The 17,557-nt window shown below is 49.2% G+C and overlaps 2 protein-coding genes across 7 annotated transcripts in view; both read right to left on the bottom strand.

Annotated features, from left to right (window-relative positions):
- Nucleotides 1-34: 34 nt before the first annotated feature.
- On the bottom strand, nucleotides 35-7,896 carry LOC132526405 (endothelial cell-selective adhesion molecule-like). The gene is made up of 7 exons (XM_060160652.1): nucleotides 7,686-7,896; nucleotides 4,068-4,264; nucleotides 2,811-3,012; nucleotides 2,488-2,643; nucleotides 1,111-1,233; nucleotides 704-830; nucleotides 35-483 (listed from the first exon to the last, which is right to left on the bottom strand). Exons 1-7 carry the CDS (start codon nucleotides 7,753-7,755, stop codon nucleotides 168-170), a joined length of 1,191 nt encoding a protein of 396 aa, XP_060016635.1. The 5' UTR covers nucleotides 7,756-7,896; the 3' UTR covers nucleotides 35-167.
- Nucleotides 7,897-11,156: 3,260 nt separating this feature from the next.
- The window catches only part of MSANTD2 (Myb/SANT DNA binding domain containing 2), a 29,356-nt gene continuing 22,955 nt past the window's right edge, over nucleotides 11,157-17,557 (bottom strand). For 4 of the 6 annotated variants that reach the window (XM_060160653.1, XM_060160654.1, XM_060160657.1 and 1 more), the window contains 2 exons: nucleotides 16,008-16,068; nucleotides 11,157-13,407 (listed from right to left, as the gene is read on the bottom strand). In XM_060160653.1, the coding sequence (XP_060016636.1) occupies nucleotides 12,555-13,407; nucleotides 16,008-16,068 (914 nt within the window). In that variant the 3' untranslated portion in view covers nucleotides 11,157-12,554. Of the gene's footprint in view, nucleotides 13,408-16,007; nucleotides 16,069-17,038; nucleotides 17,248-17,557 lie in introns of those variants that run through there. The other 2 variants (XM_060160660.1, XM_060160661.1) reach the window with 2 other exon arrangements.

Genomic DNA, 17,557 nt, shown 5'->3' on the forward strand with positions numbered 1-17,557 from the left:
AAGTTTGGGTCTTAACTGAGACTCAGTTTGCCCATAGTAAAGAAAGGTGGGGGCAGAGGACCAGAGGTCTGGAAGGCGGCCACCCTCCCAAGGCTCAGGCCTCTGTGCTAGGGGTGACCCCTGTAGGAAGGAGAAGCCGGACACCCAGCCAGCGAGTGGCTGGGCCATCACACCAGAGACCCAGCCTGACTCCGGGCGGGAACCATCACAGGGACAGCACCCATGCGGCTCAGAGCAGAGGAAGAGACCCCCCCAGCGCTGGGGGATATTGGCTGAGGGCGGGCCCCATCTGTTCTGGGAAGCCTTGGTGAGGGCAGGACCTGACTGGAGAGGCTGGGTGTGGGGCTCAATGCACCAGGCCTGGGAGGGCCTTGGGGTGGCCGAAGGGCTCGTGCTGAGGTAACAGAGGAGAGGGTCCCATTCTTGGAGATTGTGTCTGAGCCCTTGGGCCAGGGCAGGGTCCTGGGAGCGATGGCGTCCTCCCTAGTCATCAAAGAAGCGATAAGAGGTCAGAAGCCGGAAGGGGGAAGGGGGAGATTTCCCACGTGCTTTGTCTTACTCTCGCCTCCCCTCTTCTTCAACTCTCCTTAAAATCTGCCCACAGGAAGGATGGTTCAGCCACCGCCCAACCTCATCCGTTAGATGAGAGCTGCCCGAATTCCCAAGGAGAGCCCTCATCTTGGCACAGACCAGGGACACTTACTTGATATCGTTGGCCGGCTCCTCTAGGGCCTTGCCCCGGCGTTGGTACAACAAGACCAGCCCAACCAGGAGCCCCAGTCCAACCACGGTGCCTACGACAGCTCCAGCAACCACCGTAGCCTCAGGCCCTGGAAAAACCTTGCTGTCAGAGGGGGACTCTCAGCTTATTCCCTGGCCCTTTCCAACCCCACTGCCCCACTGCCCTACCACCACCATACACATTTTCTCTCTTTGTTAAGAAGAAGGTGACTGTCAAGAAGAAAGTGGTCACTGACCAAGCACCTGCATGAACATTTGACCAAGACAAGCTCCTTGTCCTGTTATAATGAAAGGCCTCCTCCCCTCTCTTGCAAACCTACCCCCCCCATTGACCAATCTTCTCCCTAACCACACTTACCCCTCACTGACCTGTGCTCACTTTCAGGGTCACATTGCACTGGGCACTGCCCACCTCATTGTGGGCCTTGCAGATATACACTCCAGACATGGAAGTAGAAAGGTTTTTGAGGTTTAAAGACCCATGGATGGCATCTGTGGACACAATTTAGCCGTCAGTCCAGGGATCCTCTTTCCCATAAAAAACATCCTGCCCCTCCTCTGGAATGTCCTCTTTGACTCCCTGGGACAGACTCCCTGGCTATCCGTTCCCTGAGGGAAGGGAGAGGTGTGACAGCCAGTGTGCTGGGTTCTGCTCCCAGTTGCCTAACTGCTGGCTCAATACCCCTCTCCATTTCCACCACTCAGTGTCCCCAAGTGATATCTGAAAGGAGGCTAAAGAGGAAGTGATGCCCAGAAAAACCAAAATCCAATTTTTACTTTTATTTCTGAATGGCGGAGAGTGAGAGAGAAAGGACATTGACTGAGGAATTAGAAAACCTAGGATCCAGAATTGACCAGTCTTCTCCTTGGGAAGACTGGTCAACTGACTTTAAGAAAGTGACCTGCTATCTCTGGGTCCCAATTTCTTCATCTGTAAAATGGGGGTAATACGACCTACTTGATTGTGTTGAAAGGAATATATGAAGTAATCTAATGATTTTAACAGTTAAAGTTTATTGGCTGCTTACTCTGCCCCAGAGACTAAGCTCTTTACATGTACTAACTTAGAAAAGTTTCACAACAAACCTATGAGATAAGCTCTATGTAAAAATAATTTTAAAACTTTTATTATAAAAATGGTCAAATGAAAAGTAGAAAGAGGGACGAAATAAAAATCCATATACCCACAACCTAGATTCAACAGTTGCTAACATTTTGCTATACTTCTTTCATTTCTCTTTCTTCTGAGACATTTTAAAGTAAATACTTCAGCATGAAACTCCAAAAATAAGGAAGGACAGTATCCTACATAACCACAATACCATTACCACACCTGATAAATTAAGACTAATTCTCCAAGAGCATCTAGTACTCCATTTTAAAATTGTTCCATCGATTATCTCAGTCAAATTGAAAAAAAAAAAGTTCCAATTGCCCCCAAATGTTTTTTATAGCTGGTGTGTTCAAATCAGGGCTATTGATATCCCCATTTTACAGATGAGGAAACAGAGTCACAAAGTCACACACCTAGTGAATGCAGATCTTCTAGCCCCAGCGCCTCTTGAGTAACCTAAGTCTGCAGCACGTGCCGACACCTGGCAGGGCCTCTTTCTCCAGCCCCTCCCCCGCCCCCCCCACCCCCGCCAGTGCTTTTCAGCATTGACTCCCCTGGCACCCCGGCCCCTCTGGTACGTCATCTTTCCTCTACCCCAGCCGCACCCTCAGTGTCTCCGGAAGTTCCCTCACCTAAAACAGGTGCAAAGAAGACCTGGGAGGATGGGGGCGACCGCACCCACTGGTATTGGGCAGCGGGCTTACTCCTTGGGGACTGGCAGCTCAAGGTCACGTTGGTCCCCACGTGGGGCACGCCCCGGAGGCGGCAGGATGGAGGAGCTGGAGGAACTGGGGGAGGGGAGACAGGTTAAAAACTCACATCCGGGGGCCAGCGGCTCCCCTCCCCCGCTCCCACACACGGACCCCCGTCACTCTGTTTGCCCCTCCCCCAACCTTCACACTCAGTCGCTTGGGGGAGAGACCTGCCCGACCTCCCACGGGTGCCTCTCACTTACCCAGCACAGTGAGTTCTAAAGTCTTGCTGCTGTGACCTCGAACAGTGCCTTGACTGTCTTGCAAGTTCACGGAACAGAGGTAGGGTCCGGAGTCTTTCTCCTGGAGGTCCTGCAGCCGCAGTGACACATTCCGGGAGGGCATGGGGTACACCAGGGATGCTCCAGGTTTGCTTGATGTGACCCCACTGATGTGCGCCAACACCTGGTGGGCGGGCGTCACACCTCCCCATTATTACTTGTCTGCTCTGTGCCCAGGGCTCAGCTAGTCCCCCTCCCCCAAACTGGGGGTCTTCAAATGCCCCTCAGCTGCACCACCCCCTCTAACCTCTACCAGTTCTCCATTCACCCCTGTCTCTCTAGCTACCGTCTCATCAATCCGGGTGCTCTGCACCAGAACAGGTCCTGTTCCCCTGGGCGCTGTCTCTTCATCTCCCACTTGGGGTGTTTAGAAAGTGGTAAAATGGTTGAGGGATAATGTAAATAGGGGGTAATGTATGAAAGAAACTTAGACTGCAGGGGTAGAGCCAAGAGAAAAAATATCCTTTTAATTTTTCTTGAAGATCCCCCCCCCAGTGTATAAGCCCATGCCCTACCCCTGCAATCTAAGTTTCTTTCATACATACCCCCTACTTATCAAATGACCTCCTGAACACACTTTCTAGGACCTTGCAAGGAGTCCGGCAAATAAGCAGCTCTGAAAATGACGTTTCCTTGGCTTCTGGGTAAATTTGCCTCTGAGTCTTCGTCTGATGTCAGGAAGGAAGATAGGTGAGAGATTGTAGGAGGACATGTACCCTTGCCTCTCAAGGAGGTTATATGGGAGCCGCGGGACAGATAATCATTTGGAAAGAGAAGCGGCCTGTGACAATGTCCAAAGCACAGATAATGTGAAAGCAGGAAGATGCTCAACTTTTAAAAGTTGTGTGATACATGCTCTAACCCTTCCTGTTTCCTATACCCTCAATCCTCACTTTCCCCCTTGCCCGGCAAAGTAAAATGCTTCTGCACTTGTCAGTGTTTGGTGTGCTCGAGTTCTAGGGAAACCTGGGAAAAGGAGAATTCTTTGGGGAAGCCTCCAATATCAAAACAAAAATTGAACCGGTGAGGTGGACCTTGCTTTTCCCTGACACTCCTTCGAGTCAGCCATCCCCTGGCCACCCCTCCCACCGTTGCCCGCTCTTCCCTGCTCCCCACCCCGCCCCCGGCCCCGCCCCACCTCGGGCGTAGCGAGCCTCCGGCCGAGACGATTTCCCTCACCTGGCTCATATTCATATTCTTCCCTTCCAGTAAGAACCATATCACGGTGGGCACCTCCCAAGGCTTGGGCTTGGTCGAAGCTTGGTCCCCTTGCAGGGTGTACCACGCCGGGAGCACCACTTCCTCTCCCTCTACCGCCCGCAACTTGGTGAGGCCGGCGGGCACGTGCAGCTCCACTTGGGCCCGCGAGGAGGGCGCTGGGGATGAGAGCGAGGAGGGTGAGCGCGGAGCCCAAGGACCCAGCTCAGCGGGGCGGCAGGAGAGGACGAACCTCGCGGGGTCCCGCCACCGTAGGCCTCGAAGACTGCCCAGGGCCCGCTGGCCTGGGATCCCATTGTCAATTTCATCAGCGCTTCTTCTCCCCAACCTCAGCCCGCTGGCTTGCAGCAGGGATAGGGACCTGTGTCTACGCATTTATTTGTACCCAGAGGCACAGATTTCCGCGCACCAAGAGGAGGAGGGGAGATTTCCAGCGAGAAGGGAAAGACATCCAAGAGGAAGGGAAGAGTTAATACTTTTTATCTACACTCTACGTAGGCCACTTGCTCCCCCAATTTTCCTGGGCGGAAAGGCGCCGGTCGGGATCAAGAGCGTTCCCATCTCCTGCGTTCTCAAACAGATGTGCGGAGGGGGGGGGGTGGGACGGTTAATCGGTTACCGATTAACTCCGCGGCTCCTTCTGAACTACTCCGAGCCAGGGAATCTGGAGTGGCCCAGCGCCTAACCCGGCCCAGTGACTGCCCGTGCTCCCTGGCCTCCCGCTAGGTTCCCACACGTGGGCTTCCCCAGGAAAGTTCCCAAGGGCCCTTTTGGGGCCCAGGGGATCTGGGCGGGTCGCAGGGAATCCTGGCAGAGCTAGAGGAGAATGAAGGTCCCCTGACAATCAAGTACAAAGCAATCAAGTACAGAGCTTGCCTCTGCCTGTGACTGACCTTCAGGAGGTGGCCTGGGGTGTTGGTTTCAAGGAGGGGGCTGTCGAATCAAAGCTTGCATCATGTCGCCCAGGAACACTCACTTATTGCCCTTTGGAGAGGCAACGGAGCAGCCAGTCAAAAGCCCTTTGGGGGAATAAGCTTGGGCTTGTCCGTGGCCAGGCCTGAGGATGTTGGCCGCCCTAGTTCCTAAGCCCTGCTCTCACTGAGGCCCTGAGTCCTCGGCCTCAACACTCTGCCCTGGAGTCTGAGATGCCACCTCCACGTGGTGATCAGGGGGCCACCGCTCGGACAGCGGCCGCGCCCGGGTCCGGCTCTCCACCCTGCTAGAGGCCGGCTGAAGGCCTCTAAGGGCCCAGGAGTGGATCTGGCCAGGATGCACACCGCCCCCATGGCTTCCTGGCTGCGTGTCTTTACAGAACCCCCAGCCCGATTCCTTGGCCTTCTTAGCCCCCCCCTCCCCATTTCCTGGCAGGTCCCTGTGGGCCAAGCAGGAAACTTGTGCCCGGTGATAAGCCAGAAGACAATGAGGAGGGCGCCGCTGGACCGGAGGCTCTGCAGGCAAAAACAACCTCTGCCTCAAGGAGCCTGACACCCGCTCAGGACCAGCCCGCCGGCTGGGACGCGGAGAGGCCTACGGGTGGTGCAGGCTCTGGCCCAGCCTTTCTGCCGCTCACCCCCAGCGGCCAGACACATTTCCTGCCAGAAAGCGGCCGCAGTCCCGGGAGAGGGATGAGCCGCCTCCTCCCTGGGCCCCCCGCGACCTCCCTCAGGTCCTGCATTTACGAGGTCACTTTGCCAAAGGTAGAGGGGTGGTAAATCAATAGTAATGCGGACACATTGGGGTCTGGGCAAAGGCCAGCTAGGAGCTGGAGAGGGCCCCAGGCTTCGCTGCCCTGGTCCGGGGCGTCCGCTGGAGCAGAAGCCCCTCAACTCTTCGGCCCTTTCTGCTCCCAGGAGCCACAGGGAGAGGCAAAGGGGGTGGTTGGGTCTGAGTGAAGGAGACGGGAGCCGCCCAGGAAAGGGACCCTTCTGGCCCACGCCAGACCAGAGCGTGGGGCAGGCTAGAGCGCAGGAGAAGGAAAATGGGCCTGCTCCCCAGGGCTACTATTTTTAGTCTCCCTCTTTCTCTGAGAAACTCCCCCCGCGGGCTTCTCACGCCCCAGGGGCAGCATCGCTGAGCCACCGAGGAGCAAGGGAGCAGAAGGGCCTCGGCGGAGAACCCTGTCGGGCAGAGCCCAATAGAGCCTGTGCCACCCAAAGTGCTGACCATCCCGAGGGCCATTTAACCCTCAGTGGCCCCCCGGGGGTGGCCAGGTAGGGATGCTGAAGCCTGGGTCTTCAGTATGAAACTCTGAGGCTCAGAGTTAGGATAGAAAGAGGACGGGTTGCCGGGGAGCTGCCTGAGACACCCTAGCTGCTAACTTGAATTTTTCTCCCTTTCTTCAGAGATCCCCAGCAGGAAGGGGGATGGGGAAGTTGGGGGTAGAATACAGAAGGGAAAGAGGTGTTGATGTTGAAGCTGGGACAGAGGGCCTGAGAAGTCAAGGGATCCTGGAGCAGCCCCACCAAGGGGCTGGTGGTCTGGTCTTGAGCCCCACTTTGTCTGGGGACCCTAATACTTCATGCCCCAACACCCTTGCAGCACAGACTGGGCTAAAGGAGACACGGGTGAAAGTTAGGTGGGCCCCATCACTGTGGTTGAATTTCACTCTACATCTTTCCAAGTCTTACTTGCCCTGGCGACTTCCAACCTGAGAGAAATGAGGAGTTAAAGCTGACCTGGACAAACCCACCCTTCACCCTCATTCGGGATCCTTGAAGAAAGATGGCAAGAAAGCCTGGGAGGCAGCATGTGAAACAGCTTATAATGAGCTTAGTTCCTGTGGGTCCTTTGCTCCCAGATATTGCACTGGGCCACCCCAGCTCCTGGGCGCTCCTGGAGCCCTTCAAACACTCCTCAAGCACTTGCTCCAAGGAGGGGCCCTTCCTCTCTGACTCAAAGGCCCTCTTCTCTATTTCCTTTGTCCTTTTGGCTCTGGGAGCCAATGGGGGTGGTGGACCTCTTGGGGGGGGGGTCACAATTCTGCTCCTCTAGGCATTCAAAGCCCTCCTCCATTTCCTGTGTCCCAAATGACCTCACGGTCGTGCTTTGGGGGCACCTCCCTTGATTCCCAGGCCAGGAAGCAGGAGGAGGGGGCAAGTGGGAGGATCTGGGCTGGGGAGTTGAGGTGAAGTGCGTGTGTCAAGCCCGGGAACCAGGGAATTCCCCAGAGGCTCTTGCACATCAGTTTGTGGTGGGGTGGGGGTCGGGAGGGGGGCTGGAGTTAAGTCCTTAAGCTCTTTAGCCAGTGTCTTATCCAGCAGCTCAGCTCATCCGGCTCTGCTGGGTGGAGGTGGGGAGTGGGGGTGAGGAATGGTTCCAACAACTCACCCCAGGCAGTGCCCTAACCCTCTCCCCGACCACAAACACACCGCACCCAAAGTGGGAGCTGTTCCCCAACGCAGCGGGGACACAAGTGATGCCCTGCGTGGGGGGAAGTATAAGGGCGGGGAGGGAAAGAGTCAGAGACGGGAGTCCTGTCCCACCCAGTTCCTCATCAGTGCCCAAAAGCACCTCCCTCAGGGTCGGATTCACCCCATCTCTCCCATCTCATGTCCCCTCCAGGTCCAGGGTTTCACTCACCGAGAGCAGTCAGCCCCAGGAACAAAACCCGCAGCAAGCTGGTCGCAGGGGACCCGGGCAGGGAAACCATGGCCTTCCCTGGCCCCGACGGAGTCAGGGTCGCCGGCTCCGGGACACACCAAGCGACAGGTGCTGGGGCCGCACGACAGCCGGAGCGGAGGCGGGAGCCGGGCCACTGACACCAAGGGCGGCTCTGGCCAGAGTCTGCGTGCGTGTGCCGATGGTGGGGTGGGGACCGACGGGGACTGGGGGCGGGGCATTCGAGGGGGCGGAGAGGTCGCCGTCCTCGCGGGCGGGGCTCGAGGGTGACCCGCCGCAGGGGGACGCTCCTCGCGCTCCGACGGCCGGCTCCCGCGGCCTCCACCGAGTCAGGACGCAGGGTGGGGTCGGGTGAGTCGTGGCGCCCTCACAGCCGGCCGGGGGCAAGGGCAGAAGACAAGAGCGCTAACTCTCAGACTACGCCATAGCCTTCCCCCTCCGCTAAGTGGGGTAGGAAGGAGGGCCAGGAAGGAAGGGAGGTTTGGGGATTATCCGACGTCCAGGGGCCACCCGTACCCGACACCCTAAGCGGCCGGGGCTCCCGCCCGACCAACCGGCTCCGAGCTTGGGGGTAACGCGTTCTCAGCCTAAGCGGAGAGGAGGGGAGCCGCGTTTTCCCGGGGCCACTGGGGCTCCGCAGTGTGGGGCTTGGGGCGGCAGGAAAGGTCCAGAGTGCCGGCCGCGCGGGCCCGGTTCCGCTGCCCGAAACTACCAATTTCCCAGGGCCAGGGGCGGGTTGGGCCGCGGGAGCGGGCAGGGAGAGAAGCTCAGGAAGGGAGGCGGCCACGCCCACCCCTGCACGTGCCGCGTGGCCCCGAGGCTGCGGTGGAGGATGCGCAGGCGGCGGACCCGAGGACCGTGTTCACCTGTGACCGGAGAAGACGGGGCCTCTCAGCAGGTTCTCGGAGACTCCCTAAAACCAAGGCCCGAGGGTCACCCGGAGCTTGCGCCGCAAACCCGAGCAGGGAAGTGACTGGCGCAAGGAAACCCCAGGAGCTGAGCAGGAAACTGAGGAAACAAGATCCCGGTTCCCCGCTTAACTCATAAAGGCTTTTGCCTTATGCAAACTGGGGAGGAGGGGGCAGCTGCGGGAAGGTAGACTGGACCAAGTCCCTCCATTTATTTATCCCAATGTCTTCGCTGCCTCCCATCCCTCCTCAGGCCCGCTCTGATCCTTTAATTCCCGGGACTAGATCATGTTCGGGGTGAAATTTAATTTAACCGTCCCTCCCCGCGCCAGCCGGTCACAGGCACCTCTGCGCCCTCTGGCGGCCGCAGCTCTCTTACAGAAGGGCACGCACCCGTTCTGGCTTCTCGGTCGGACAGCCAAAATAAAGATGCTTCAAACATCCCGGCACGGCTCAACCACAGAGCAAAGGTCACCAAGGACAGAAAGCATAACAACGAATCCCTGGCGCTGCCTGCTCTAGGTGACAGTTGACTGGGTAGAAAAGCAGCCAGGCCTCCTGGATTCCATTTACTCCACACGGCCCTGCTCTGTTTTAACACTGAATGTGGTCTTTGAGCCTGCGCTGCCCAAGGTCTTTTTCTACACAGCGCCCCGTAGACCCTCTCAGCTGCTTCTTCCTAGTGTGACCTGCCTGGCTGCTCTTTAAATACCTGCCATGCAGTGGCTTTGAGAAATGGCTATGCAAACACTAGACTGCTCATGCAATCCCTGGAATCTAGTATTTGGCGGCTCAGTGACAGCAAAGGCAACAGGAATAGGTAACTGTTAGTCTCATATCCTTACGCAGGGACCTACAAACTTGGAATTGTCAAGTAGATTGTGTGTGTGTGTGTGTGTGTGTGTGTGTGTGTGTATGGGGGGGAGGGTGCTGTTGGTTTGGTCTGTCTAGTCTATCACACACTATTTTTTTTTTTACTTTGGTCTTCACTGCAAAGCACCTCTTGTAAACATCCCTCCTTTATTTCCAGGTCAGGCCTAGGTTACCCCAAATAAGTAATTCCTTCCAAAAACAGCAGTACAGTGCTCTTGGTTGTATCCCAGGAGCACCAAAGCATCTGATTACAGAGGCTGTGCTCATCCCTATCAAGTGCTACGTAAGGCAGGGACGGCCTCAACATTCACTCTCAGTAGCTAACGTTCCAGAATTTGCACCCCAGATAATTTAAAACATCAGAAGTAAAGATACAAATAAAGATTTGTAGGCAGTGCCAGTCCCTTCAGGACTCTTCCACTGCTCTCACCCAATCAAAGAATTTTCTATACTATCTCCTACTCCAGCCACTTCTTTTCTGCTGACCCTGAGGCAGTCAAGTGGTAGAAGTTAGCAGAGCAGTTCTATTACTTTCTGGAAGTTTTTGCTGAGATGCAGTTTAGGGTGAACATTGCTCTCTACCCTTGTGTAAAATGGGAAGGTTAGTGCGGATGATCTGTGAGTGCCCTGAATAAACAGGTTGTGTGCAAGAGCTAAGTTCATAGTTTCATATGTTAAGAGACTTGCAGCTCACTAGTGTTTCTCCCAGTCATACCTCATCTTTTATCTCTACAGTATTTTTTAATACTGATTCTTACATATTTGAATGTAGTGTCTCCATCCTCCTGGAATCAGTTATAAGGCTTCATTAAGGTCTAAATAGTCTTTTTGTTTTTAGAAATGCTCATATAGTTATCTGACACCCTGCTGTCCTCTTTTCTAGATTGTCCTGGCCAAAGAGAATGGATATTCAGTATCAGGAAGGTACTTTCTTTCCAAGTCGCCATTTTCCAGTGCCCAGCTTTGTCCTCTTGCCCCCACCCCTCACCCCTCCCAAGCCACATGGTGAAAACACATATTGGATCAGGCTTTGCCATACACTCTGTGCTGCTCACAGTGGTCTAGCAATGCCCTATTCTCAGTAACGTTAGGTAGATCTCAGACATCCTCACTAAATGTTCCCAAATGTTCTGCCCCTGCTAAGTAACTAACAGCAGTGAAAAGCGGGATAGGGGGAAGAAATGAATGAAGCATAATGTTAGTTTTAGGGCTGATCAGTGGCAAAGTTTGGGGGATGCCATGTACTACTCCTGGTGATAATGCTTTTTCCTGCAGCACTTGGCACTAATATTATGAGATTATTGCTACAAAATGGTCAATGAAGCCTCGGTCTTTAGGACTATAATTCCAAGTTCCAAAGAAGAGCAAACTCATGAGAATTTCCTAAAGCCCATACCTACAGCCTGTGCCCAGGGAGAAGAGGTGCTGCACGCAAATATTCCAGGATATTTATTTATACTCTCCATGAACTAGCACCCACTTTTAGCAGCTCACACCAGGAAACAGCCAACTCCATAAACCTAGACTCAAATGACATTAATAAAAGTCATCCCATTGGTTATAAGCTCTCTAGTCACTAGAAAAATAAATAAGCATCAACCAACCAAGAGGTGTCAGAATGAGAAAAACCACTGATTTAAGACAACTCAGGTTGCAGGAAAGAACATTTTTTAAATCAATATGCAATCTTATCTTCAATAGTACAGAAAAACGGGGAGAATTATAGCTCTTACCTGGATTTGCAGTCCATTTAAAGTAGAGTACCCGAGAGATGCTGGGGGAATCATTAAAGATAAATAACCAATCTAACAAGTCCCTGTCATGAGACCAAAGTGACCCTTGACTACTCCACTAGTAAGGTAGTTCCTAGCCAAGAGTACTAACCTCCAACTGGAGTGCTAGTTGACCCACAGAAATCACTGAAAGATCTAAATGTGACAGTTACCCTCCTAATGGACTGATACCTTACAGTTTCCTAGCCTATGGATCACTTAAAATTTTTGTTTGGATGTTTCTATTAGATCTTCCCTCCTTTTTTACAGGAAGTATGATGACATCAATTCTCCACCTGTGCTCCTGAGAGAGCTGCCCCCGATTACTGATTGTAAAGATGAGGAATGAGAGTCTCTTACAAATTCATGTACGTAGGGCCAAAAGGAATATCCTTTTGTAGCTTTTTAAAAAGTAGCACAAAATGAAATGTCCAATGACCTTTGTTACTCTGACAAGAGATGACATTGGTCAGTGGGGTACAGAGAGTGAAAGGAAGTGAAGCTGCCCTACTCTGTTGTGTTCATCCCTAGCAGTAAAGTCAGAGCACAGTCCCACTGCCAGTGCGACCACACTCTGCTACAAAAAGCTCCACTAGTACGCCAAGAGGCCAGGAATTACTTTAATGATTTTTTAAAAAAAAGTTTAAATGGCAGCACAACCATAAAGTTGGTACATCACAGAAACAAAGGTCTTTGCAGGCAACACTGATTGGGAATAGCAAAACACTTGATTGGTGAAAAAAATGAAACTCTAAATTATATACAATAGTAGCTAAGGGTAATATTGAAAAACAGTCTTATTTACTGTGACTCAAGATTTAACTTGCCATTATCTATTGCTTATTTATTCAAGGTTGTAAATAATACTTATATAGAGACATAGAGATGTGTAAAAATGAAACATCGTGAAAAAAATACAATTTTTCAATTTCATATGAAACTCAAAGTATAAGTTTTGTCCAATATGGAATGTACCTACATTTGTTTACATCAGGGCTCTAAAATCCATTTAAAAATTGATTTTTGTTTTTAAAAAAGAAACAACTGACCCACCATGCAAGTCCGCTGTATAGCTTGCTGGCTCAAAATGAGCATTTTCAGGTGAGGTCTGTTTTTTCTGCCCAAAGTCTACTATGATTTCTTAGTTGTACTGGCCCGATCGTGGAAAGAGTTTCCATGAAGTCTGATGGCAGCATCCGGATGAGGGACAGTCTGGGTAACAGGATGTGAGTAAAGAAGAGAGAGGTAAGAGCCCAAATCCTTATGAAGGATGACATTCAGTTGTTAAATTTTAAGGGGTAGCCAATGGCTTTTTCCAGGCACTCAACTAAAGAGCCAGCGGAAAGAAAATCCCTCTCTACTTCTACAAATTTGATATAGATGGATTTGGGGGAAACTCCAGGATCCACGATACAGTTCTGAGACAAGAACCCATTAATACCGACCCAATCTTTGCTGAAGGTTTTGGTATTTGCTTGGAAATGCAAAAATAAGCATTGCTGCAGAGTCCTGACCTCAGCGATCCCGAGGTAGCAATAGATAATTCGGGTAGGTTCTATTTCCACCTGTAGTGAGGCTTGTGCTGAAAGGGTTTCCAAGTCAACCCGGCCCTCCTTTCCTGGGTCCAGGGAATGTCGCTCCACATGGGGTGAGGGGGGCCTCTCAATACACTCTTCGTAGCCAATGGCATAAAGGCCTGGGCTTTTGGGAATGCCTCCCGGCAATAAATACTGAACAACGTTCCCACCGGTTGGTTTGGAGTGGGCAATGGGTATCCAGTCAACTTCCATGTGCAGCTCCAGGCACCGCGCTTCACTAATAGTGATCTCCAAAAACTTGTAGTAAACGTTTTTCCAGTTCATTTTCTGCACTCGGGTCATGATGATCCGTCCCTCAGGCTTCTCAGAATTGAAGTACTCCCGGAGTCGCTTGCCAAGGGGCACCTGGGAGCTGATCTCAGCATAATGGTAACGGATATCCTCTTTCCAACGGGTGTTATAACCAATTCCAAAAATGGCCAGTTTATTAGAGAGATGAAGCCTTGAAAAGTCTGTCCAGCTCTGAAACAGTTCCCATTTCAACTGTACTGATTCCAAAATCTGTATGATATTCTGCATGATGTCTCTTTTCCTGGAAAGAGAAATGAAAGTCAGATTCTTCAGGTGTCTAGATGAGCACTGTCCAGTAGAAGTTTCTGCAATGGTGGAAATGTCCTGTGTCTGTGCTGTCCAATATGTTAGCCATTGCACTTAAGATGTGGCTAGTGTGAGTGAGGTATTAAGTTTTTAATTAATTTTAAATTACATTTAAATAGCCATAGGTGACTAATGGCTACCATATTGGACTGTGCAAGTCTAGATAATCATAGTATTAAAATCTGAGACATGCTCACCCTTAGGAAGTTCCTAGGAACTAGTGAAAAACTGCTTTCCATTACTTCTAAAGTCTGGCTGTATTCCACTTAGTAACTATTGATACATAAGACCCTAGGATTTCAGAAACCAAGGATCATGTACTTTTTAAAGTGGCTAGTATAGTGCATATGATGACCTTCAGACCTAACTACCAAAAGCAGGTGAAGGATGCTGTATTCAGAAAAGTAACCAGTAGGTATCACTTAAAAGAATGAACACATTAATTTCTAACTTGGAAATTCTGAAAGTTCAATATGTTTGGCCCATACATGCTGGCCATAGGAAAATATACAACTGATTATGACTATTGATCTGATACAAAAACATGAAAAAAGGACATTTTCTTCTATTTGTCTGAATTACATTACTATTCTCAAATTTAAAAGAACTGTCAGTTTAGCACAGAATTAAGATCTGAGAATTCAGATGAAAAAGTTCCATTATTAAGCTTCAGTTTTAAGAGAAAAAAAAATTCCAGATAATGAATTGAGATTTTTCTAAAATATATTTTATAAAGGGAAGCAAAAGTATAGAAATTATTTCAATTTTGATTTGGACAGTTAACAGAAGAAGACAAAGTACAGGGAAATTCTTGTTTCACGTGCTGCTTAATTCATGTAATTCCAACGGATACTTCATGATGATTTGTACATTTATATGAGGATATTTCTCAGGTAGGGTACAACTTTGATGTTGGAAGACTGAGGTTTGTTAAGTATCAACTTAGCAACAAACAATTACACTCGACATCAATCACAGGTTTAAGCTACAAAAATACTCAACTACCACACTCACATACAATCAAACACAGGCAAGAAAAGAGGGTGTAATGGTGGTTTGCTAACAGCTTCTTGGAAGGCGACAGATCCTGGAAACTTTATTCTTAAATGCTCATACCTTCTGGAAGAGCTTTTGGAACAAACTGGGGAACCTTCCACATAGTCATTCTCTCTTACTTTCCTTGATTTTCTTTTCAAGATGGCAAAGAGCTAATGTTTTGTTATCAGTTGCTTCTTGAACCAAAGACTGCCCTGGACTTATCCTCCACACTTTAGTTTGTCTTGAAAGCTACTCAAGTATCTAAGTGGCCATCAGGATGAAATCACTGCATTTCTGGAGATTGCTCCTCTTCTCAGAGTACACAAAGGCACTCGATCACTTTTCTAATATTTAGATTGTGGTGCTTGTGAGGCTAAGACATAGGACCATGTTTCTGCATGGGTCAATGCTTTAAAGAAAAATTATCTTTCATAGCTACCATTCTTCCTGTCCTCTTTTAAAATATTTCACTGATCTCAAGGAGGACTCGGCTCAGGAGCTGGGATGGAGAGCAGAGTTTTTTGTCTGTTTTGCTCACTGCTGTACTCCTATGCCTGACATACAGTAGGTATTTGATAAATAAGTCGTGACTCTTCTTCGTGGGTGAAGGGTGGTGTATCTGACTACAGGCTATATCAGCTAGTTCAGGCTAATCCCACCTAAACCTAGAGTGAAAAGATCCCGTGCCCAAATGAAGTTATTTTATTCAGCACTGTCATAGCCCTAAATCATCAATAAGGAACAGTTCTGAGGAAACTGTTGCATTGGGAAATGAATTGCCTCTTAGAACCCTCTCACCCTGTGAGCTGAAACCTGGAGTAGAGACAGCCACACGGGACATTTCTGCAGAGCCTGTCAGTTTCCTGCCCCACTGATCTGATCTCGGCCTGAAGCTCCCTGGGCTCAAACCTCAGATGAGCTATTCACAGCTATGGAGCACAATGAGAACTATATCCAGTTATTGAAACAGTTCCTGAGAACTGTCTGTTGTATTTCTGAAGTTCCAACCGTGGGAAACGTTCAGGGGGTCTGAGACTGGGGACACCAATTCTGTGAAGCTTGAGTTCATCCCTAGTTACGTCAATTGGGCCTCCCCTGTAGTTCCTAAGCACTTGCTTTTTGAGTCCCAAAATGGAATATTATAAGGAGTTTAAGTATCCCTCTGGCCCTCCTATCATTTCACTTAACCCCAGACAAACTCTGGGCCCTGTGACTTATCTCTGTATCATATTTAAACATCCAAATACCACATGCACACACAGGAAAATACCATAAACACGCTTATTTTCATATATTTATTTCTTCTTGTTGTATACAACATTCTCAACATTTTGGATTAACCACTGGAAAACTTAGGCTAAAAAGATGAGGAAGAACAACTAGACATGCTCTCTCAGTGGCATGGCTGTAACTCTCATAGCATGCTTCATTACAGCAAGACTTTTGTCATTAAACTTAGGTAAATACACTTTGTAGAAAGGTGGAACATCTACTTACTGTGCTTCTTCAGAAGACTCTTGTTTTATTTTTAATGTTCTCTTTGTGACAGGTATTTCATCTGAAAAACAGAGGTTTTGAAAAAAGTTATATTTTCCTAAGTGGTGGCATACATTTATGTAGCTAAGCAGCTGTATGTCTACTGTTTGTTCCATGCTTTCCAATGCGAGAACTTAATTCCAGTGTCAAACACTGTCCAATGCCAGATTTATAAATATAACTCTTACATAATGAGATGCATACATTTATATGCAAGATCAGAAACCAGCTCTACAAGTATAAAATTCTTCAAGGTCACCAGTGGATTTCTAGCTAGGAGCTTAAAGCTTAATTTCATGGCAAACATGATTTTTAAAGGAACGAGAATGAAAATAATTCTGTTCTATTTAGACTTTCTATGTAGGTTTTAGAGAGCAATTATTCCCCTAATATCAGGATCAATATATACTATGCATGTCATTTTTTCCCCCAAAGGTTTAGGTGACTTAACTCTCTCCAGCAAAACCAGAGTTAGAGGATGCCAAAGTAATTTAGATCTTAGTACCGTTTTGAAATTAAGAGGTAGTGATCACTTAGCATCTGCCCTTCTTATCCTTCTAGTCATCAATTCTCTCTCTTACATTGTGTTAGTCTTACAGTTTTATAACCTCTTCGCTCCCTCTCTCTTCTGATATTTGAGAGATTCCTTTAGATACAGCATTCACAAGAAATATTAACATTTAATCCTTTTTCTTTCGAATTAGGCATTTCTCTGTCATCAGGAGTTCTGTAACATAGTGCCCATTGGCTTTTGTCTTAAGCTAGGGAGGCACATTTATAGTACCAACCCTACTTATCCTTCCTTGGGGGCTACCTGAGTATTTCACTGGAGAGCGAGAACATTTACTTATAAGTAAGCACTCATTACACAACTTGCTATGAATGTACAAAGGCTGCAGCAGAAACTTGATTAGTACTTGCAAATTATGAAAACTAAAATTGGAGCATTTACGGAAAAGAAAGAAGAAAAACAACTACATATACCCTCTTAATTAGTCCACACAAGTTTAGATTTGATGGCCAGGAGTTTTGTTTTCCATTTTTAATGTGAAGACTGGGAATAAATCATTCCAGCTACTGTTGGGATGGGATCCTTTACAGAGTTTGAAGGAGTATGATCCCTGATAATGTTCAAATATCAGCTCCTTTCAAACCAAGGCTTCCCTTCATTGATTGTTCAGACTGAAGCCTGGAAAGGGACCTTTTGCAAATCACAGTCAGGAAAAATAAAAGTATTGGGGATAAAGGAAGGAAAAGACAGTTATAGCTATACCAGTCGAGCCAAGAGTCAACACTCTTAGCAGTCATCTTAGAACTAAGAGGTGCAGGATATTTTCAATTGCGTAGCCTGTCACTGAGCTTCCTTGTGCAGCTCAGAATTAGGAATTCTTCTGTCTTTAGGAATTTTGTGGAACCCAAGTCACTAAACACTAGGCTGGTAGTTTAAGGATGCCCAAATTGCCCCAAATAGACTGGCTATATGCGTTGTGCTGTCAGTGGGAATGGTATAA

Source organism: Lagenorhynchus albirostris, chromosome 9, assembly GCF_949774975.1.
Source record: "Lagenorhynchus albirostris chromosome 9, mLagAlb1.1, whole genome shotgun sequence".
NCBI classification, from domain to species: domain Eukaryota; kingdom Metazoa; phylum Chordata; class Mammalia; order Artiodactyla; family Delphinidae; genus Lagenorhynchus; species Lagenorhynchus albirostris.

What these genes read in the sequence shown, in the direction of transcription:
- LOC132526405 (XM_060160652.1), bottom strand. Translation starts at nt 7,755, where the DNA reads ATGGTTTCCCTGCCCGGGTCCCCTGCGACCAGCTTGCTGCGGGTTTTG. An exon ending in AGAATATGAATATGAGCCAG is followed by an intron (nt 3,013 to 4,067) that starts GTGAGGGAAATC and finishes CCCGCCCACCAG; the next exon opens with GTGTTGGCGCACATCAGTGG. An exon ending in CTTCTTTGCACCTGTTTTAG is followed by an intron (nt 1,234 to 2,487) that starts GTGAGGGAACTT and finishes TTGTGTCCACAG; the next exon opens with ATGCCATCCATGGGTCTTTA.